At 51.7% G+C, this 22,532-nt stretch overlaps 1 protein-coding gene across 1 annotated transcript; it reads left to right on the top strand.

The window, feature by feature from the left end:
• Positions 1-14,706: 14,706 nt before the first annotated feature.
• PRPH (peripherin) lies at positions 14,707-18,370 on the top strand. The gene is made up of 9 exons (XM_055395369.2): positions 14,707-15,390; positions 15,762-15,822; positions 15,997-16,092; positions 16,445-16,612; positions 16,714-16,839; positions 16,930-17,150; positions 17,263-17,312; positions 17,596-17,675; positions 17,927-18,370. Exons 1-9 carry the CDS (start codon positions 14,849-14,851, stop codon positions 17,993-17,995), a joined length of 1,413 nt encoding a protein of 470 aa, XP_055251344.1. The 5' UTR covers positions 14,707-14,848; the 3' UTR covers positions 17,996-18,370.
• The last annotated feature ends 4,162 nt before the right edge of the window (positions 18,371-22,532 follow it).

Genomic DNA, 22,532 nt, shown 5'->3' with positions numbered 1-22,532 from the left:
CTGACTGGCAGAACTACTGCAGTCTTTATTTCATAAAGTGTTGGAATCACATGGGGAGGGCTTGGAATTGTGCTGATTTTTCGTCCTTGGCCAGAATCTACAACGGCAAACTAGGACTGTGTTTAAGAAGTCGCTGCTGGAGAAAGGAGAGCAGGTGAGACACAGAAGTCCAGAAGTCTCAGCGCGTTATGGTAGTGGTCCGTGACCCCGTGTATGTCACGGGGAATATTCGAAGTAGGGGAATAGTAAGGAGAATTGAAGGAGTATGTAAGGAAGCTTGAAGACCAGAGCTCCCTCATTTGGATGCTTTTCTGAGCGCCTACTGGAAGCTGTGTGGTTCCTGATGGGGCAGGAGGCAACTATGAAAAGATGAGGGTGGGGGAAGAATGCGCGGGTGGCTGGAGAGCTTGGTGCTCAGGGGCCAGTGGTGTGGCCTCTGAGGATGAACTGAGCAATGAAAGAGGACAGCCATCATGAGAGGGCCCGGTCATGCAGAAGGGAGGAGCCATTTTTGATGCTTAGGTCCTGGCCTGAGTGGGAAGGCCAAGCAAGCGGCAGGAGGTGAGGGTGAGTGCGGGTCTGTTCACCTTTGCTCCAGGACTGAGCTTATTCAGTGGCGCTCAGCCGCCCTCTTTCTTTCCCACTGGTGTTTTCACCTCTTACTCATTGCCAGCCTCTGCCCCCTTACTCTTTAAGGAGAGCATTTTAAACATGCACATTCTGGGAACTCCCTGCTGGCCCAGTGGAACTGGCGTTTTCAGTGCTGAGCACCCGGGTTCAATCCCTGATTGGGGAACTAAGATTCCACAAAGCACATGGCACAGCCACCCCTTCCCTGAAATGCACATTCTGTCTTGGGGAACAGCTTCCAGCCGAGCTGTCTGTGCTCAGAAGGGCTGTCATGAGAGCAACCGCTGTCTCACGCTTTCAGGGCGATGCCCAACCCACCCCATCCTTGAGTGCAGCCAGACACTGCTACTCAAAGTGATGGGCTAGATCCCTTCTGCAGCCTGAGCATGGGCGTCCTGGGCTGAAACAATGAACCTCGGAGAGGCTGGCCACTCCAACTGCACTCACCTTCCCAACCTGGGGTATCTGCTGATGGCCACAGTGAGAGCTCTGGAGGGAACAGGACATCCAGGTGTGAGAAGGAAGAGAGGGATCATCAGCTTCAGCTGAGCACAGCACCCCACGACACCTGAAAGAAAGGTCCAGCCTGCGTGTCCCAAGCTGGAGACCCTGAGAATGGGGTTCAGGCCTTGCCTATTATCCTCCTCCTCCCTCAGCCTTCAGGAGAGCCTGGCAGCACCTGCAGAGCCTGATGCCCCGGTGCCAGTGGGCCCCCCAGCCCAGCCTCCTGGGCAGGAGCGAGCCCCTCCAATTACCTCCATAAGCCTGACAGGTGAATAATCTGCCAAGATGGGGAAGGGGCTGGAAACCTTCAAGCAGCCGCAATGGTGTGGGGCTGAAAGAAGAGTTTAACTGAGAAAAAATATTCCAGTAGAACAGAGCCTGGGGAATTGGAAAGGGCAAAGTGCCGGAGCAGCTTGGAGAGGGATCTGTCCTTGTAGTGGTGATCTCCCCCCCACCCCTGAGCTGGTGAGAGAGTGAATAGAAGTTAGCCTGCAGCAAGAACAAATATACCCCAAGGTCTGTCACTGCTTTGTGGATGACAATCATCCGATCTGCCCTTGAGCACAGACGGAAAGTCTGCACTCAGAACTGCTGCCAGGGCTGAGGCCACAGGGCTTGATGGGGATCAATGGAGAAAGCCTAAGAGTGTGCAGCCCCCAAATTGGCTGGGACCTAGACTCTGTGGGCATCCCTGACAGCTCAATCGGCAAAGAATCTGCCTGCAATGCAGGAGACCGGAGTTCTGTCCCTGGGTCGGGAAGATCCCCTGGAGAAGGAAATGGCAACCTACTCCAATATTCTTATGTCAACTCCAAATTGGCACTAGAGCATTACCAAGGACTGAACAACAAAGGCATTTGCCACTTGCCCCTATAGAATTTGAATCCCATGCTGCTATCGCTGTTGACCTTCGACAACCCCTGAGGGAGGTCAGGGTGGAGTAAGGCAGTCTGTGCTCCAGGGAGTCTGGTGGACAGGTCTTTAGATAGTTCAATATTTTTAGGAACAGATTCTACTGTCTCAATCCTTGCATCTCCTCATATCTAGAGAAGCATTAAATCCCTTCATGGTGACATCAGGTCCTCATGACTAACAAAAAGCCTTTTGTCAAAGGAGTGCTTCATGGTATTGAACTCCACCTTCACCAAAACCTTATATTTTGTCTTTCCCCCACTGCCGGTTTGGAGTCTCTCAGAGTTATCTGGGATGCTGCCTCCCGAGGGGCAGTCCTTATTTTGCCCCAAATAAAACTTCACTCACAACTCTCAAGTTGTACATCTTTTTTAAGTCGACACTTGCCTGGAAAGTCCCATGGATAGAAGAGCCTGGCGGGCTACAGTCCATGGGGTCACAAGAGTCAGACCTGACTCTCTGCGACCCCATGGACTGTGGCCTGCGAGGCTCCTCTATCCATGGGACTTTCCAGGCAAGAATACTAGAATGGGTTGCCATGCCCGCCTCCAGGGCATCTTCCCAACCCAGGGATCAAACCCGCCGTGCAGTTAATATGCTGCTCTCACCTGACCTGACCTGACCGATGGAACAGTCTGCTTCCACCCCATGGAGGCTGCCCACCCCAGGGGGCGTCCCATGGACACCCCGGCAGAGCTGCAATTTGAGTTTGGGTTAGGAGGAGAGAGTAACTGGGAGGACCAGTGATGCTGGCCGGTCTGCCGGTTGTCCTGTTTGGGAAGCAGCTGGCAGGTATCTCTGCTCCAGTGGAAATCTGTCAAGCAGGCCCCTTTCAGGCCTCTAGGTGTGTGGCGGCCCTCGCTGGGGTTGTGGGTGGAGAGGGAAGCTCTGTCCGAGTCGGGGGAACGCCTTTCCCTTCTTGGGTGTTTCATGATCGTCACAACACCTATGAGGAGGGGACGTGCTCACACCCATTTCCACAGCTGAGGAAACCTAACCTCGGAGAGATTAAGCTTGTAACTTAAGGTTACAGATCAAGGAGCCAAACTGAAATCCGATCCCAGAACTCTGACTCCAAAGCAGTACTCCACTCTGCCCAGGACCCCTGGGAGGTCATTGTTGTGTCTGGCAGTCTTTCCAGTTCCCTGGGAGGAGGGACACGGAGGCCAGCCCTCTTGTGGAGCACTGGGTGGAGCCATGGTTGGAGAACAATCTCTTTCTGCTGTTGTCAGGAGCCTCATTCCTGGGACCGGGTGACCCAGGGGAGCAAAGTCAGTTGCCCCCCACTATCCAGGCTGTAGCTTCCTGAGTGAGGGGGCCTTTTTTCAGGTCTTCTTCTGAACTCAGTGGATCAGCTCTCAGATCATACAGGCAGAGTCTGTCCTTGGAGGGTAGCTGCTGTCACCTGGCTGGACTTATGCTGACAGGACACCAGCCACCACACAGACACGACAGCTCTCACCCGGAGCACTGCCCCCCTAAGCACCGGGGCCAGGGTCATCAGCTCCTGTCAGCCAAGGCCACACAGTGAAGTTGGCAGAGCTGACCCAGGCAGATGGCTCCTGGAGCCCACTGCCAGAGTTCCTGTCTGGGAGGCCCAGGGCAGAAGAAGGTGAAGGGAAAATACACCCAGTGTGTCAATGTGGGGAAGGTTCCCATTTTCAGCCCCGTAGAGAAAGTCCCCTTGGCTGGCATCTCATTATCCTGTCACAGCCCCATTCATTCCTCTGAGTTTGTCAGCCCTGAGCAGGTTCTGGAAAATGGTTATTTCCTCCTCTAACGCTCCCTCTGACTGCAGCAGAAGAGAACGGTTCAGCAGCGAGGAGTCGTACAGAACTAGAGATGTGCCTTCAGTAATCATAATACGGAAAATACTTTTGAACACTTGTCTCTCCACCAGATGACTTCTTTTTCTCTCTTATTAAAATGAGAACAGAATATAAAGCATTCCTAATTGCATGAGAATTTTATCTACATTCACAAATTAGTTTAATTCATTGGGAAGGTGAGTATAAATACACAATCTCTTTGCTGTCACCTTTCCCCTCCTCCCACACCGGCCAGCTCCACTCTGTTCTTATCAAATATCTCATTTGGCTCAAGGGAGATATCTAGCTCAACAGTAAGCTGATACTGAAATGCCTTTGACAAAGGTAATCATGTCCAATTGCACTATTATAAAAATTATTACAGTTTTAAGTTTAATTCATTTTTTTTCAAACTTTAAATTTTTTATTTTGTATTTGGGTATAGCCCATTAGCAAGGTTGTGTTAGTTTCAGGTGAACAGGGAAGGAACTCCGCCATACAGATACATGCATCCATTTTCTTCTCATTCATTTTTTAATTAATTTTCATTGGCGTATAGCCACTTCACAGTGTCGTGTTAGTTTCTACTGTACAGCAAAATGAATCAGCCATACATACACATATATCCCCTCCCTTTTGGATTTCCTTCCTGTTAAGTCACCATAGAGCATTAAGTAGAGCTCCTGTGCTCCACAATATGCTCTCATTAGTTAGCTATTTTATGTATGCATACTAAGTCGCTTCAGTCATGCCCAACTCTTTGCAACACTATGGACTGTAGCCCACTCACCAGGCTCCTCTGTCCATGGGATTCTCCAGGCCAGAATACTGGAGTGGTTACCATGCCCTTCTCCAAGGGATCTTCCCGACCCAGGGATCGAATCCATGTCTCTTACGTCTCCTGCATTGGCAGGCGGGTTCTTTATCACAGCACCACTTGGAAAGCCATCTATTTTATACATAGCATCAACAGTGTATACATGTCAATCTCAATTTCCCAATTCCTCCCACCACCACCACCACTACTCCCATTCATTATTTTTAAAGAGCCTATTTGGCTCAAGTCATTATTCTAGGTTCTACAGGGAATATACTTAGCTTTACTGTCTCCCTCAGTTTTTAGAGATAGATCACATAGGCACAATCCTAATTTGAGGCAGAACAGACCACATGTCAGAAGAGGCAGACACATGTGGCAGCCGCCATCGCGTGTCTACCCCCAAGCCATTCCTGACTGGTAGTTTTTATCTGCCAACATAACCTCTGGGTCTCTCCAGCACCAGGGTGAACCCTAGTCTAAGCTGATCAAGGTCATTGAGTTCCCTTGCCAGGTTAAGGAAGCAGCAGATGATGCAATTATGCAGATGAGAGGTGAGGTAAAGTCGGCTGGATGGGGGTTGGTAGGAAGATGTTCTTGAAAGGATTTCCTTGCTCTTAAAAAAAGGAACACTGGGAAACGATTTTCTGTTTTGAAACGTTGACATTATTTTGCGAGCACGTAACACTTGATGGCGTGCTGTGATTCATGGGGTCACAAACAGTCGGACACGACTGAGTAACTGAACTGAACACTTGAAGTTACTGCAGTTATCTTGTGACCACGAGGGAACCGACATGAGGACAAAAGCGAACATTGCAAGCCTAACAGAACAGAAAGATGCAAAGACCCTGGGTCCTTGACAGGAGGTTGAGCGCCTCAGTTGAGTCCTGAAACTTCTCTCCATAGTGTGTTTTTCATTATGTGAGATTCTAAACCTTTTATTGTTTGGGGGCATTTTGAGTTGGGTCTTCATTGCTTCCTGTCAAAAGTATCAATATTCTAATAGAAAAGCCTTATGCAATAGTTCATGGAAACTTTTAGCAAGATAATAATAAAAATATTAAGACCTTTTTAAAAATTGTATAATCCCCTTGGGACTTCCCTGGTGGTCCAGTGGCTAAGACTGTGTTCCCAATGCAGGAGGCCTGGGTTTGATCCCTGGTCAGGGAGCTAGATGCCACATGCTGCAACTAAGAGTGTGCATGCCACGACTGGAAAGATCCCGCGTGCCGTAACCAAGACCTGGGGCAGCCAAAAAATAAGTATTAATAAAATAAAACGGTATACTCCCCTTTGCAGTGCAAGCACTGGCCCTGGAGAGTAAAGATTCCACGCCTCCCTTCCTTACTTTGGTTTTTGCCTGTAGTGCCTGGTCAACCAAACTGATCTGCTGCTTCTTTTCAGTCTTCCCAGGAGTTCTGGGTGAACTTAAGCTATAAATTGAAAGCTCACAGAGAATATCTGCAGGCCTGAGAAAACCTCCTTCCCTTTTACATGCAGCAGGGAATGGAGACACAGCCTGGCCTGCGGAGATCAGGGCATCTTCTGATACGGAAGAGCAAGGAGGCCCCTCTGGAAGGAGCATCTCCCTCCCGGAAGCCCAGCCAGAAGGAGCCAGGGCAGTCCTAAATCTTTCAGGGCCTGAGGCGCTTTGAGCTGCCCTTTGAGACAAGGGGGTGGTAGCAGGAGACTCAGCACAAGAACCAGGCCGGACTCTAGGGGCTCCATGGTGTGAATAGGGGTCACCTGTTCCCTTGTGTGGGGGCCCTTGGGTCCTCGAGGGGAGGAAGCCTGAGAGGCTGTTTCGCATTCGCTGGCCCACTTGGTTTCTTCGGCCCTCCCCTCCTGCTCTGCTCTCTACCCCACCCTCATGGTCTCTCTCCACTTCCATTTCGCCCTCCCCTCCCCCTTCCCCATCTCGTTTCCTCCATCGCCTCCCTTCCCTCTACTCAGGCTCAGCACTGTAGTGTGCAGCAGAAAGAATTGGCCTGGAGACTGAGACAGCGTCTAACAGCGGCTGACAGTCAGCTCTCAACGGCTGGGAGCCCCACAGGCTCCGAAAGCTCGGGCCCAGCCAGACTCAGCCGTCAGATGAGTGCCTGCACGGCCTGCAGGCAGAGGGCAGGCAGAGCAGTTTGTAGGCCATCAAAGTCTTTAAACTTGTCTGTTCAGCTGCCACCTGGCCTCTCCCTGCAGGAGGTGGGGGACGTGGATGGCAGAGTGTCATGATTGCAGAAAAGAGTCTCCTGGTGGCTGGCCTGAGGGGCAGGAGTCCCGTGCTGGCCCATCTCACACACATGCATGTGCTCAAGAAATTCTCATCAGACACAGTCTCTTATAAGAGAGCTGCAGAATCAAGTGGAGACCAGGATGAGAAGCCCAGGTTCCATTCTGATAAGCGGTGTAACTAACTCTGCAGCTGCTCCTTCTCGGTCACACTTACTCAGGAGCCAGAGCCACTGCTTTGTACTGAAACGACATCAAGGACAACAGAACTGACTCTCTAGAAAGAAGGTTATGGACATCATGGCACTTCACCCCTGAACAATCCTTCAGGCACGTCCTAAGAACTAGAACATTCCCTTACACAACCAATTCCTGTCTTTACATCTAAAAACAGGAGTAGTCATTCTGTAGCATATAATCTACACAAACTTCTCCAGTAGCCTTTTTCTTCTTCAAATCCAGGATCCAATTTAAGTTTGAACAGTGAGTTTAGTTGTTCTATCTCTTAGTTTATTGTCTAGAACAATATCCTACTATAGTGGGCTGAATGGTGGCCTTCCCCCTCCAAATAAAATATGTCCACATCCCAGAACCAGCGAATATGACCTTGGGAAAAGGGTCTTTACCAGATCAGCTGGGCTTCCCAGGCAGCTCAGTGGTAAGGAATCCATCTGCCTGCCAATGCAGGAGACACAAGAGACGCAAGTTTGATCCCTGGGTCGGGAAGATCCCCTGGAGGAGAAAATGGCAACCCACTCCAGTATATTTGCCTGGAAAATTCCCATGGACAGAGGAGCCTGGTGGGTTACAGTCCGTGGGGTCACAGAGTCAGACACGACTGAGTACACACACATGAAGAATGAAACGAGATTAGTTAAGGACTGTGAGATCATTCTGGGTTACCGAGGTCCCCAAATTCAGTGACACATGTCTTTACAGGAAGGAGAGGAAGACACAGAGGAAGAGAAGGCCATGTGAAGGCAGAGGCAGAGATCAGATCTCTCAGCTGCCGTCAGGAAAGCCTGGAGCCCCTGAAAGTCCAGGTTCCATTCTGATAAGTGGTGTGACTAACTCTGCAGCCCCCCCCCCCCCCCGCCGCCCAGTCCCTTCTGGAAGTCTTGGGGCCTCAGTGCCTGCAACAGCTGGCCTTGAGCAAATAAAAGACTAAGTTGTTTACTGTAAAATAATAATAATAAAGTAAGCTAGAGAGAGAGGGAAGTGGCAACCCACTCCAGTATTCTTACCTGGAAAATTCCACGGTCAGAGGAGCCTGGCTGGCTACAGCCCATGGGGTCGCAAAAGAGTCGGACATGACTGAGCGACTAAACAACAAAAACAGCAAATATTGGTCTCCATACACATATGTAAAAGGAAAGAAATTTGCACCCTTAACATGAACAAACTACTAAATGTAAAATATTAGATAACCAAAAAGGACCACTCTAAAGCACAAGGAACTCTGTATTCTATAAAAATCTAAATGGGAAAATAATTTGAAAAGGAATGGATATATGCATATGTATAACTGAATCACTGCTGTACACCTTAAACAGTGTCATCAACTACACTCCAATACAAAATGAAAATCAAGTTAAAAAAAGAAGCAAAACAAAAAGGGTAAGCTGGAGGGACCTCCCTGGTTAAGAATCTGCCTTCCAATGCACGGGACATAGGTTTCGATCCCTGGTCATGGAATTGAGGTCCCACATGCTGAGGGGCAGCTAATCTCTCACTCCACAACTGCTGAGCCCACGTGCTCTAAAACCCGAGCACCAGACTAGAGAAGTCCTGGCTGCAATAAAGACATGGTGCAGCCAAAACAAACAAATAAAATAAGCTATAAACTTCCCCCCTGACTTCAAAAGCCCAAAGTGGCCTGGCTCCTCCTCACCCCTCCTAACCCACCTTTCTTTTTCCCCTCCTCACCCATCTCACTCCAGCCTCACCTTTCTGCAGTTCCTCAAACATGCCAAGTTCATCCCAGACTTATCCTTGCCCAAGTGGCAACCCAACACAATTTTTCGTCTTTGAATTCTGGGTCAGGGGAAAACAATTATGGAGGACATTACTGGGATCTTTGTGGGGAGGGCAACTATGAATAGGGACCATATATTAGATGATATTGGATCAATGTGAAATTTCTTGGGTGGGTTAATAGTATTCTGGGTGTGTAGGAAAATGTTCTTATGAACATACTGCATGCTGAAGTATTTAGGGGTGAAATATAATGTCTGGAACTTACTTTCAAAGGAATTATGGGGAAATATTAACAATTGGTAATTGTTATAACCTGGGAAAAGGGTATTGCATGCATGCTCATTCATGTCTGACTCTTTGCGATTCCCAATGGACTGTAGCCTGCCAGGCTCCTCTGTCCTTAGGATTTTCCAGGCAAGAATACCAGAGTGGGTTGCCATTTCCTACTCCAGGGGATCTTCCTGACCCAGAGATCGAACCTGAGTCTCTTGCATTGGCAGGTGGATTCTTTACTACTGTGTCACCTTGGAAACTCTTAGCATCCTGTGGCCATAAGCTGCTCTTCTGTTCTCCAGTTGACAGGTAGCTGGTTGGAAGGTTCAGGCAGGTGGATGGAGAAGCAATTTTACCATGCAGGCAGGCTTGGGGATAATGAACAGAGTGGAGGATGGTGGCAGGTGGGGAATTGAGGACTGACTGCCTCCTTCCCTGGCTTTTGGCTTCTGGGGGTGCAGAAGAGGTTTCTAGAGCCCAGGGGAGGAATGAAATCAGGGCTCGGGACCCCTAATCCCAGTGCTGCTATTTTAATTTACACACTCTTCGATAACTCTCATCTTTAAAAAGGAGGTGATAAATAGTTTTGGAGCATCCTCCAAATTTCAATGTTCCTGAGCTTTGAGAGTTAAACTCAATAAACCTGGATGGTTCAGAATGCAGACATGCCATTCTAGCATCAGGCCAGAAGGTGGCAGCAATACACCTCTTTATTTTCCAGACTCCACAACCATGGGAAAAATTTTTTCCAGGCGCCTCTGGGTTCCCTTCAGTTGAACCAACAGTTGTTAGACTTAGATCCTGTACTAGACACTAGGGACACGAAAGTGAATGAGATTTGATTGCTGCCCTCAAATAATGTATTGTCAGGGAGCAGGAGAGTCAGACATATAAACGGAGTACTAGTTTACTATTCGTAGCTGTGTGACCTTGGGCACGATGCTTAACCTCTCCATGCTTCAATTTCCTCAACTGTAAAATGGGAATAGTGTCAATACTTATGTCATAGCATTATCATGAGGATTAAGTTATAATGTGTAAAATGCTTAGCATAGTGCTTGGCACATAGGAAATGAATTGTGGGCTTGAGAAGACTTGAGAGTCCCTTGGACAGCAAGATCAAACCAGTCAATCCCCAAAGAAATCAACCCTGAATATTCACTGGAAGGACTGATGCTGAAGCTGAAGCTCCAATACTTTGGCCACCTGATGCAAAGAGCCGACTCACTGGAAATTATTCTGGTGCTGGGAAAGATTGAGAGCAGGAGAAGAAGGGATTGGCAGAGGATGAGATGGTTGGATGGGGTCACTGACTCAATGAACATGAGTTTGAGCAGATTCTGGGAGATAGTGAAGGACAGGGAAGCTTGGCATGCTGCAGTCCATGGGGTCGCCAAGAGTCAGACACGACTTAGCGACTGAACCGCAATAGCGAGAGAAGTGATGAGACGGAAAAGATACCCAGGGTGCTCCCTAACTGGGAGGAGTGGAGCTCCAAAATGGAGATCATGGGGAAAGGATTCCACTTTGGTGGAGCCACTCTGTCAATGGTGATCCTGAAGCTTGGGAGAGCCCACCTGGAATGGAGCTGGACTCCTTCTGGCTGGGGCTCATCTCACTCCTGCATGCCCAGAACACAGAACATCAGCAGGCCCTGAACAACCAGGATGTGTCTTCCTGGAGAGGGAGCCATGATCAGCTCACTGTACAACCTCAGACTGGCAATTCTGTCCCTCTGGGCCTCAGTTCCTACCTAAGTGATGGGGTGGGGATCACAGGAACCAAAGGACGGTGCCGAGTTCCACATGTGGGACACTGCGGAGAGTCGGCTGTATAGTCGGCCAATTCAGGGACACCAGGGCTTTGCATCCAGGGATGTAAAGATGAAGAAAGCAGGAAGGCAAGGAGATCTGGGGGAGGACACAAATTTCCCAGGATGCGGAATGGAGGTTGAGCCAATCCTAGAGCTTGAGGGGCAGGGAGACCCCAGTTGACACTTAGATACAACCAATGAGGGTTGCATCATTGCTTCTGTATGTCTGTTTCCTCTCTGTCACATAGGAGGGGAAAAGGCATTCAGCAATGTTGAGCACCTACTATGAGCCTCACAACATGTTAATTGCTTCATGTACAGTACCTCAGTTAGATCTCATGACACCTCTGCGAGAAAGGTATCAGCATTCCTGTTTTACAGATGAAAAACTGGAAGCTCAGAGAGGATATGTAACTCGCCCAGGGTCACACAGCTAGTAAACGCCAGGTCTGGTGATCTGCTCTTTTCTTCCATGACCTTTCCCTCCATTCCACCCTAGTCTTAGCTGCCCACTCTCTTAGAAACACTCTGAGAATCTTATCCATAAATGTCCCAGCTCCAGAATCTTGAATTCACGCATTCTGCTCTCTGAAAACAGCATCCTACCCTCTCAGTGCCTCTTTGGACCCCTTTATACTGTGACTATTCTTTGGTCTCACCTGAAAGTCCAGCTGTGGACCTCTTTACTCTCCCAATACCCCGCCTTCTCTTGCCTACACACCCTTCTTCATCCAGCTTTGAGACCATGGCCTGTCATTTAGCAGCTATCTTGCCAGTAACCTAAACTTCATTGCATACCTGCCTTGCAAACCTCTGAATACATCCAATTGTCTGTTCTGAGTCTTCACCAGAGCAGCCAAGGACAGCAGGAGGAGGGGAATTAATAACACTGGCTAATTCTTATACAGCATGTATTACGTGCCAAGCACTAAGTGCTTCACATACTGGAATCCATTTACTTTTCCAACACTAGGGGGTTAAGGTACCATTATTATCATCCCCACTGATGGATAAAGAAAATGGGGTGAACAGAGGTTAAATCACTCAAGCAAACTCAAAGCATACAGCTAATTAGGTTGAGGAGCCACGATCAAATCTATGCAGCCAGTCTGTCCAGTGTCCGTGTCTTAATCAGTGCGTATTTGCCCAGGGCACTGAGGTTACCCTTTCGTCCTTCCATCAGCCAGGAAGTATTGGGCTCCTGCCACCCTTGTCCCCACCCCACTGCTCTTAGTGTGGACAATCCAAAGGAAGTCCAGATCCTTCCTCACTGTATTTGGGGGCTGAGAATATCCCTCAGAGATTTGTAATAGTAATACTGGTAGTAGTAGAATTAGCTTAAAATTTCAGCCTTTATTATATGCATCCTAAGTATTTTACATGTATTTATGTAACCCTCCCGACAACACTGAGGTGGAAGCCACAGTTATCCCCCTTTGGCTGGAGCTCATGAGGGGACATGTTACAATAACGGGCCTGTATTTGTACAGCAGAGTGTTGGAATCAGACGGGAAGCGTGGTGGCTGGACTAGGGCCCTGGTTCTTAGCCCTGACACTTTCCTTTCTTCTGCCCCCAGACCTCCCAGGCCCCACTCTTTCTGAGTGTGGACGACTAGTCTTCTCCGAGTTGCCAGCAGGCCTGGTTCCCAAACCCAGGTCAGACCCTGGCCTAACAGCTCCCAGGTCCTACCGAGGTGGCTCTGCTTCCCTCTACTCTGAGGCTTCTGGGTGGTGAGCTGGAAGCTGAAGCAGGGGAGGGGGTAGGAACCCCACCGGTAACTCCTCAGGCCAGCCCCCAAGTCTGCCAGCAGTTCCCTACAGAGGTAAAGCCTGAGGTGGTCCTCCCCAGGACCTACCCCTCTTCAAGAAGCACCAGCTCAGACTCCCAGTCCGCTCGGAGGACAGCAGACAGGGGTGGGGCGGGGCCTAGGACGGAGTGGGTGGGGCTCCAATGGCAGCTGGGGGTCAGAGCTCAGGGCTGCAGCAGAAAGCACACGGCTTCCCTCGTACCCTCCTCATTCTTATCAGGCCCCCCAGCCCTAGCCCAAGCAGGACCCTCCCCCTCCCCACTTTTAAGACCAGCCCTGGTTCATCCATCCCATCCCCTCTCTCCCATCCTCCCTCTTCCCATTTCCCTGGCAACCAAACCAGACTCATCAAGGAGAAGGACCTGGCAGCTGTGCAGGGAGAGACTAATAGCCCGGAAGGAAGGAGGGGCCTGGAGAGGAGCCGGAGGCGGCAGGGATGTGAGCGGGAGGGCGTTGGCCCATCTCAGAGGCCATACAAAGCGGGGAGGCTCCTCTGCCCTGCAGTGCAGAGGAGATGGCCAGCCAGGCAGCCGCCCTCCTTGTCCAGAGATCCAGCCGGGAGTCCCAGACCTGATTCCCCAGACGGCCAGCTCTTGTCCTCCGGGCCAGTCTTACGCAGACCTGTCCTTACTGGAGAGCCCTGGAGTCCCCGGCGGCAGCAGTCCCATAGCTCCTGGCAAGCCCAACAGGCCTCAGCACCCGGCTCCTGCAGACCACCCACGCTGCCTCTGCCCACTCCTGAGCAGCCTGTGCCTGCGTTCTGGAAGCCATTTGACATGGAAGGGCCAGACATCAGCCTCCCCACTAACTGTGCAGTGGGGAAGGGTATGAAGGGATGCGTGGCTGTGTGTGTCTAACGTGTGCACATCAGTTTACAGCGCTAGTATGCTTCTGCATCTGTTTGTGGGCACAGGCGTGCAGCTCCGTTCTGGGCCTTTTCCCCTCATCCCTGAACCGGTGGGGATGGGCACCTTCTCTTTCCTCTTCTCTCCCCATCCAGCCCCGCCATTGCTGGGTACCTGCGGCTCCTCAATACGGGAAATGGCCCATCTCTCAGGCTTGGCAGCAACTGCCGCCCCTCAGCCCCCTCCCCTTCCTACCTCAGGAATGGCCCGGGTTCCCGTAAGGCCGTGAGTGAGCAGCGGTTGGTTGGGGGGAGGGAGAAACCAGTAAAGACAGACAGCACACACTGGCTCACTGAGCTCGGCCTCCGGCAGGGCACAGATGTCTAGAGTGGGACCCAGAGCTGGGACCCTCCACCCCCCTTGATGTGCCCACCTTGTTGGGGCCTGGGGTGGATTTGGGATCTGTGTCTTTAAGGGTGAGACATCAGCAGGCAACCCCCTGGCCAAGTGTCCAGGGGAGGGGGAGGGGAAGAAGCCAGTGCATTAGCAGCAGAGCTGGCGCCAGGCAGCAACCCTGCCCAGAGCCCTGGGGAATACGGAGAGACCAGCCCTCCCTCACCCACCTCGGCTGCCTCTGCGCTCCTGTCCCCCAGATCTCCCTGGGTGTGGTGACAGAGGGGTGAGCTGACAGCAGTTGAAAGTGAAGCCTAGCCTTCAGGGAACATGTGGAGTCACAGACTTTGGGGCCTAAAGCCAGGCCGATTCTCCATCACCTGGGCCATCTCCTCCCTACTCATGCGAAGCCTGCCCTTTAACCTCCAGTCCTCCTATCCCCCTACTGTGACCAGCTCTTTCAGCCAGGGACCCCCAATTCAAGTCAGGCCCTCCCATCCTAGGCTCCAGGTCTGGATGCTTGCTAGAAGTCACTGGCCCTCAACCCCCTGCCTGTCTGTGGCCTGTGGTCGCCATCCCTGCTTCCTTCCCCGCCAGCACCAGGGGGAATCAAGTGGGCCAGGCGCCAGCACCAGGGAGGGAGGGTGCGGCACTCCCGCTGCTCCGCAGGGGTGGGGCGTCCCCCTCCCCACATAGCCCCACCGTCAGGCCAGTGGGAGGAGCAGCCCAGGCCCCCCCTCTGAACCCACAGGCCTATAAATCCGCCTCGCAGCGGTCTGCGGCTCCTTCCCCGCGCCCTGACCAGCTCTGCCGGCGGTGACTGCCCATCCTCGGCCGCCATGAGCCACCCGTCGGGCCTCCGGTCCAGCGTCAGTTCCACCTCCTACCGCCGCACCTTCGGGCCACCGCCCTCACTGTCCCCGGGGGCCTTCTCCTATTCGTCCAGCTCCCGCTTCTCGAGCAGCCGCCTGCTGGGCTCGGCGTCCCCCGGCTCCTCCGTGCGCCTGGGCAGCTTCCGCGGTCCCCGGGCGGGCACCGGCGCCCTCCTGCGCCTGCCCTCGGAGCGCCTCGACTTCTCCATGGCCGAGGCGCTCAACCAGGAGTTCCTGGCCACGCGCAGCAACGAGAAGCAGGAGCTGCAGGAGCTCAACGACCGCTTCGCCAACTTCATCGAGAAGGTGCGCTTCCTGGAGCAGCAGAACGCGGCCCTGCGCGGGGAGCTGAACCAGGCCCGGGGCCAGGAGCCGGCGCGCGCCGACCATCTGTGCCAGCAGGAGCTGCGTGAGCTGCGGAGGGAGCTGGAGCTGCTGGGCCGGGAGCGCGACCGGGTGCAGGTGGAGCGCGACGGGCTGGCGGAGGACCTGGCAGCGCTCAAGCAAAGGTCAGAGGGCAGGGCCAGGGCGGGGCGCCGACCGTCGAGGCTGCCGCCGGGAGGGAGGAGCCGCCCCTCGCCTTGTCCACCAGGGCCTGTGCAGGCAGCACCCTCGCCGGCGGGCACTCCCCCCCAACACCACCACTTTGCTGAGTCTCAGGGGAGGTGAGGGATGGGGAGTTACACAGTCTCCCCTGTGTACAAAGGAGCCCCACCCCAGCTTCCAGCTGTTTACAGAGAAAATGGGGCAAGTCCATCAGGCAGCCCGAAGACCCCTCCCTAGAGACTGCAGTAGCAGCTCTGACCCAGATCCTTTGGGTCGCGGTCTGCAGGCTGGGCGGTGACCCCGGAGCTCAGTTTCTGCACACTCTTCCCACCAGGTTGGAGGAAGAGACTCGCAAGAGGGAGGATGCGGAGCACAACCTCGTGCTTTTCCGTAAGGTGAGCTCGTTCTCCCCATCCCCACCCCTACCCATCGCCTGCATATCCAGGGTGGCATCTGTGGGCAAAGGGAGGCGACCCAGAAGCCCCCAGAGGCAGACAGGGAGGGCCAGGCTCTTCCTCGACCTAAGCAACCCCTCCCTGCTCTCGCACCCTCACTGCCACCCCCTGTAGGACGTGGACGACGCCACCCTGTCCCGCCTGGAGCTAGAGCGCAAGATTGAATCTCTGATGGATGAGATTGAGTTCCTCAAGAAGCTGCACGAGGAGGTGGGTGGACCCAGGTGTTAGGTGCGACTTCAGAGGTTGAGGGTGGTCTCTTTGGAGCTGGGGGACAAGCCCACGAAGAGAATGGCGGGTGGAGCGTTGGAAGAGAAATGAGATTCACTGAGTAGACGCGGGCCCTCCCTCCACCCCCTCTACAGGTGGTTAGACTCACACCCCTGCGCCACCTGGTGGCGAGCAGCGGAGATGCACCCCTGTAACCTGGCCGATGACAGTACCCGCGGGGCGCGGGCTGTGCAGGCCTAAGCGCCTGCGCTCCCTGGCGCCCCCTTCTGTTCATTCAAGTGTTTCTTCTCTTTTCTGCGCGGTGAACTCGGCATCTTGCCCTGGGCGACAGGAGCTGAGAGACCTGCAGCTGAGCGTGGAGAGCCAGCAAGTGCAGCACGTCGAGGTGGAGGCGACCGTGAAGCCCGAGCTGACAGCGGCGCTGAGGGACATCCGAGCGCAGTACGAGAGCATCGCGGCGAAGAACCTGCAGGAGGCAGAAGAGTGGTACAAGTCTAAGGTGCAGGGGCACGAGGGGCTTTGGGAGGGCCTGGAAGGGTGGGGCGCTGGGGGGAAGGGCCCATCTGGCCCGCTCACCCCCGAGTTGCCACCCTTGCTTAGTACGCGGACCTGTCGGACGCCGCCAACCGGAACCACGAGGCCCTGCGCCAGGCCAAGCAGGAGATGAATGAGTCCCGACGCCAGATCCAGAGCCTGACGTGCGAGGTGGACGGGCTTCGCGGCACGGTGAGGACCAGGCTGCGCGCCCCGGCCCCGAGGGTGGAGGACGAAGGCGGTGCTCCCTCTACTGACCCCGCTCTTCACTCACCTCCCCAGAACGAGGCGCTGCTCAGACAGCTGCGGGAGCTGGAGGAGCAGTTTGCCCTGGAGGCCGGCGGGTACCAGGCGGGCGCCGCGCGGCTTGAGGAAGAGCTGCGGCAGCTCAAGGAGGAGATGGCACGACACCTGCGAGAGTACCAGGAGCTTCTCAACGTCAAGATGGCCCTGGACATCGAGATCGCCACCTACCGGAAGCTGCTGGAGGGCGAGGAGAGCCGGTGAGGGGCGGGTGGGGCGTGGTCGCGATGGGTGGGGGTGGAGAGGCGGGTGGAAGGCCAGGGGTCCCCCCCAACCCCACGCCGAGTAGCTGACTACAGGTTTCGTCCCCAGGATTTCCGTGCCAGTCCATTCCTTTGCATCCTTGAGTATAAAGACGACTGGTGAGTCTTCTGCGTCTGACTTCCAACCTGTCTGTCCCCTTGTCCATTTCTACCCTGACTGGACTCTTGCTATGGCTCTGCTCAGGGATTGATTCTTGCCCGAGTCCTAGTCTGTCCTCGCCCCTGATCCTCGGCTGCTGCCCCTCCCCACCCCTCTCCTCCCAAAGAGATACGCAGTTCAGTTCAGCCGCTCAGTCATGTCCGACTCTGCGACCCCACAGAGATATAGGGGCTTGGATATCCCAAGACTCCTCCCCTCAACCTCTCATCCTGCCTTTTCCAGTACCTGAGGTGGAGCCTCCCCAGGAAACCCACAGCCGGAAGATGGTTCTGATCAGGACCATTGAGACCCGGGATGGGGAGGTGAGATGGGCCACTTGAGCCCAGAACCCCATCATTTCCCATAGTATTTCTGAGCCCCAGCCTGGTGTAAGTAATCTTCGGGTGTTTGTGGGTGAGTGATTCTTGGGGTGAGAGTGAGGTAGGGAGATGGAGGTGGATGTTCAGGTGGGAGCCTCAACTGGTTGAGAGGGAGGGGGTACACCTTGCCACAAAGGAGCTGGAGGGAGGGTGGTGCTGCGTGGGTTGTGCCCCTCACATGCCTCACCCCCCAGCAGGTGGTGACAGAGTCTCAGAAGGAGCAGCACAGTGAGCTGGACAAGTCTTCCCCTCAGAGCTACTGAACTGATCAGAGCTCCCTGCCCTGCCCCAGGCCTCTAAGGCCAAATCCTAACACCAGTCCAGAATTAGTCTCCTCCCCTCTGCATGTGTCCAGGAGACAGCGCCAGTCACCCCTTACCTGGCCAGTGGCCAAGCCCTACCCAGCACTGTAGCTGGGCCTCTCCCTGCCCCTCCATGCCTACATAGGCATGATCCATATGTTCCCCACTTCTAGTCCTGCTGAAAGTCTCTATGGTCCCCATTTCTTGTGCTGGTAAAAGTCTGTATGTTCCCCCATTTCTCGTTCTGGTAAGAAGCTGACCAACCCCAGGACGAGTCTATTCCTGCTGCAACCCCAAGGTTAGTGGGTGGGTCAGGGTCTGAGTTTCACTTTTAAATAAAACTGTTATCAAGGGAACCCTCTTCAGTGGTGATTATTTTGTAATGTATAAATATATGGAGTCACTATATTATATACCTGAATGTAATATAATACTGTAAGTTCATTATATTTTGTTTTTTAAAAAACATCATGGAATCGTAAAGAGAGAGAGAAAACTCCCCAGTGCACCTGTGTTTGTGTTGTGGGAGCATCCATGCAAAGGAGGCTCAGCACTGTCTTCCCCTTGCCTCAAGTTATTTCTTCTCTGACTCTCACTGTCTCGCATCTGTGACTCCTGTCCACCCTCCTGATTTTCCTCCTACCTCTCTGTCCATTCCTTCTCAACTTCCAGTCCCCTTCTGCAACCCTGAACGACCAAAACAGAGCCGCTCATCTTGCTCTCCACTGCCTGCAGTCGTGTTCTTCCTTATGGATTCTCCATCATGGATGCAGACACCACTAGGACCTCCATTGCCCCAGTTACAGCTCACCTCATCTTAAACCCTTCCTTTTCTTCACATACTACTGCATAGCTGTTCATTCTACTGCATAGCTGTTTCAAGTTTGTCTGGTTCTCCCTGTCCTCACTGCCACCCCGCTGGTCCAGGCCACTCTCATCTCTTGCCTGGGTGACATTTTCTGCCTCTAGTCCTTTCCCCTGGTGTGGCCCTGCCACCGACATGAACCTGTTCAACGCACTTAGATTCTGCTGCCATCACTCCTCCCCATGCTTGGAAGTATCTGTTTCCATGCTATCCTCCACTCCATTCCATCCTACCCTTATCTTGAGGTCAAAACCCACTTCTGAGTTTAGAATGATTTTCCTCAGTTACAGTGCGAGGTGCAGAGAGTAAGCCAGAGTCCTTACTTGCAAGGAGCTCACAGTCTGGGTGGGGAACATAGACAGATAAGCATACAGTTCAACCCTGTGATGAGTGATGTCACTGGGATAAGGAGACAGTGTTGGGGGAACATGAAGAAGAGCACATAATCCAGTCTTGGGGTAGGGATGGCTTCCCAAAGGAGGTGCCGTCACAATGAACACAGGAGAACAAGCAGGAGTTATTCAGGTGAATCAGGAAGAGGAGGGGGACTTTCTAGGTAGATACGTCAGCCAGAAGATGAGAGAGAGGGAGTTTGGAAAGTAAAAGTTCTATGTTGCTTAAATGAAGGCTAGAAAGGAAGGAATGGGGTTGGGGTTGGAAATACTATGAGGGCCAAGTCACTGAGGGCCTTATATGACATATTAAGGCACTCAGAATTTATTTTAAGGAAAAAGGAAATAAAAGGATTTAATGGGTGAAGTACTTAGACCTGTATTTTAGAAAGATCACTCTGGCTGTGGGGTGCAGAAAGAGTTAGAAGGAGATGGAAGACCAGCTCAGAAGCTGTTGCAGTGAAACATGCAAGAGATGACTGTGGGCAAAGAGGTGGATAGATCTGAGAACTGTCACCCTAAGGGGTGATTTTCAGTATGAGAGAAAGGGAAATAGCAAAGGTGACCCAAGGCTTTAAAGGGAACAACCAGACAGATGGTGGGACCTTTCACAGAAACAGGGAAGATAGGTATAAGGGAATGAGGGGGCCCTAGACAGCAAAATTAGTTTTGATTCACTGAGGGTGAGATGCTATGAAACAGCCAAGGGGAAGGGCTGACAGGCAGCTGAGTCCACAGGTTTGGAGTTCAAGTGTGATGGAATATTTTGAGATACTGAATCTATCAGGATGCTCTCGGCTGCAAGTGACGATAACCTCATTTTTTAAGAAAAAGAAAGTAAACATGTGTCTCATGTAACCAGAAGCCAGAGGCAGGTGGGCTCTGAGGTCGGTTCAGTAGCTGTCTACAGCTAAGTCCCCTGCATATGAACTTTCAAGTCATGAGCTTTCAAAGATGTGAACGGGCCAGCTGTTGTACTGTACTCTGTACTTTTCAAGGTACTGTACTGTAAGTTTTAATGTTTTCTTTATTTTTTGTGTTTTTCATGTGCTATTTGTGTGAAAAATATTAGAAGCCTGTTATACTACAGTATAATACAGCCGATTGTTTTAGTTGGGTGCCTAGGCTAACTTTGGTGGACTTAGGAACAAATCAGACTTAGGAATGCACTCTCTGAATGGGACTCCTTGGTATGTATGTAGGGGACTTTCTATAGTCAAGGACCCAGGCTCTGTCCATGGTTCTGCTCAGCCTTCCTCCTTGGAAGCTTTCATCCTTGGGGTGGTTCTCTTCATGGTCCAAAGCAGGGTGCCAGCAGCTACTGGGTGATGCGTCTGTTTTCACATCCAGTGAAGGAAAAAGAAAACCTTCCTCCCAGGTACCAGATTTAAGTCCTTTCCTTCAGGCTGTCTGGCAAGAATCATTGGTATGTCTGTTCCTAGAGCAGTAACATTCAGCGGGGAAAGCCACTTACGTCTAATATGGAATGGAGGCTAATCGTCTAAAATGGAATGGATGCTGGGGATTCACCACAATATCTACTGCAGATATTGCAAGGTTCCCACCACTGTCGCCCTTCACACACATTCCTTATACCCCTTGCCTTCTCTCCTTTCCATTCAGTGGTACTTATAACATCAGAGGAGAAATATCACTGCAGAAAAGCAGACAAAAACTTTGGAGTTTCAAATGTTTAGATTTTCAAGTGAGCAAGAATTCCAGTTTGGAAACTTTCACATCCAAGTCTGTGGCCTGGGTTTGTACTGGATAGAAGGAAGGGTTTGTGCTGAGGAGAAGGGCCTCTCAGCTGTTCCATATGAGAGAAAACTGAAACCACTCAAGAACAGTGTATTGGGACTTCCTTGGTGGTCCAGTGGTTAAGAATCCTCCTGCCTATGCAGGGGACCTGGGTTCGATCCCTGATCCGGGAAAATCCCACGTGCTGTGGGGCAACGTGCCCTAGAACCTGTGCTCAGCAATAAGAGCAGCCACCGCAGTGAGAAACCCGTGCACTGCAAGGAAGAGTAGCACCCACTTGCCACAATTAGAGAAAGCCTGTGCGAAGCAACAAAGACCCAGCACAGCTAAAAATAAAATCTTAAAGAAAAGAATGGTGTATTCAGTGAGAAAAGAGAAGGGCCTTGGGGAGATGCAGAGAGGAGCAGAGGAAGTGACTCCTAAGTACTCACTGGCAGAAATGGTAGAAGGCCTTAGGAAGCCACAGCAAGAGAGAACTTTCAGGAGGGAATGGCTAGGCACATGGGAGGATGCTGGGGACACAGGTTAGCTAATAGCTGGGAAATTCGGGAAGATGTTAGACCTCCTGAGGGCAGCTTCAGGCCTGGGTACTGTCAGAGACAAAACATTGTCAACTGAAGAGTGAGTGAGAGCTGAGGAAGTGAAGAGCAGACCACTCTCTCCAGAGATATTTGACAGTTAAAAGACAAGAAAGAGCTGGAGCCAAGGAAGATCTGTGTTTGAGAAGTGAAATTTTGAAGAAAGGAGAAACTACACCAATAATTCTCAAACTGCAGGTCATGAAATATTATAATAAATATTTTTGGGTCAAGTCAAACATTTTAATAAAGAGAATAGAAAACTTTAGGGTATTGTGAATGCTATATTTTCAATGTATTTATATGTATATGTTCTAGGTTTTCATGCAAAATACATTTTTTATCTTGGATTTTGGGTGAAAAACTGAAAAAGACAAGATTTGAATGTGTTTCAGTGCTGGGGAGAATTAGAAAGAATCAATTTGTCACAGGTGGATCCAGCCACCTATTGAAATGGTACAACCTCAGACTTGGCTGTGACTGAAGAATTTGAGGAAAATTCAAAATCCAGTTCTAATCAAGGGATCTGATGTTAACCTCAAGAAGACAGGGCTGGGATTTGACTGTAATTAAGAAAGATCATACCGCATTGATTTTATTGTACTCTGCTTGTTGGAAGAAGGGAGGTGGTTTTCATGTCATCTTGTAAGAAGGTCACCTCAAAAGTGAGGATGTGGCCGCAGTTACTTAGCAGTTCCTAGAGGGAACTGGTTGTGGCAGGTGTTCTGGACCCCAGGTAGGTGCCCGTGGTGGTGGTGGAATAATTCCTCAGGGGCCACCTGCTGGGGGTAGGAAAGGGGGTTCAGTTATCTGATTTGGGAAGAATAGAGACTAACCCAATATCTCAAGTAAAGGGGAGCTCATTGTGATGTTACACATGGAAATAAGGGGGACAAGAATTGCAG

This window comes from Moschus berezovskii, chromosome 6, assembly GCF_049115385.1.
Source record: "Moschus berezovskii isolate FMDL1 chromosome 6, NW_MosBer_1.0, whole genome shotgun sequence".
NCBI lineage: Eukaryota > Metazoa > Chordata > Mammalia > Artiodactyla > Moschidae > Moschus > Moschus berezovskii.
The sequence above is the reverse complement of the archived record's forward strand: the minus strand, read 5'-3'. Positions and strand labels throughout refer to the sequence as shown.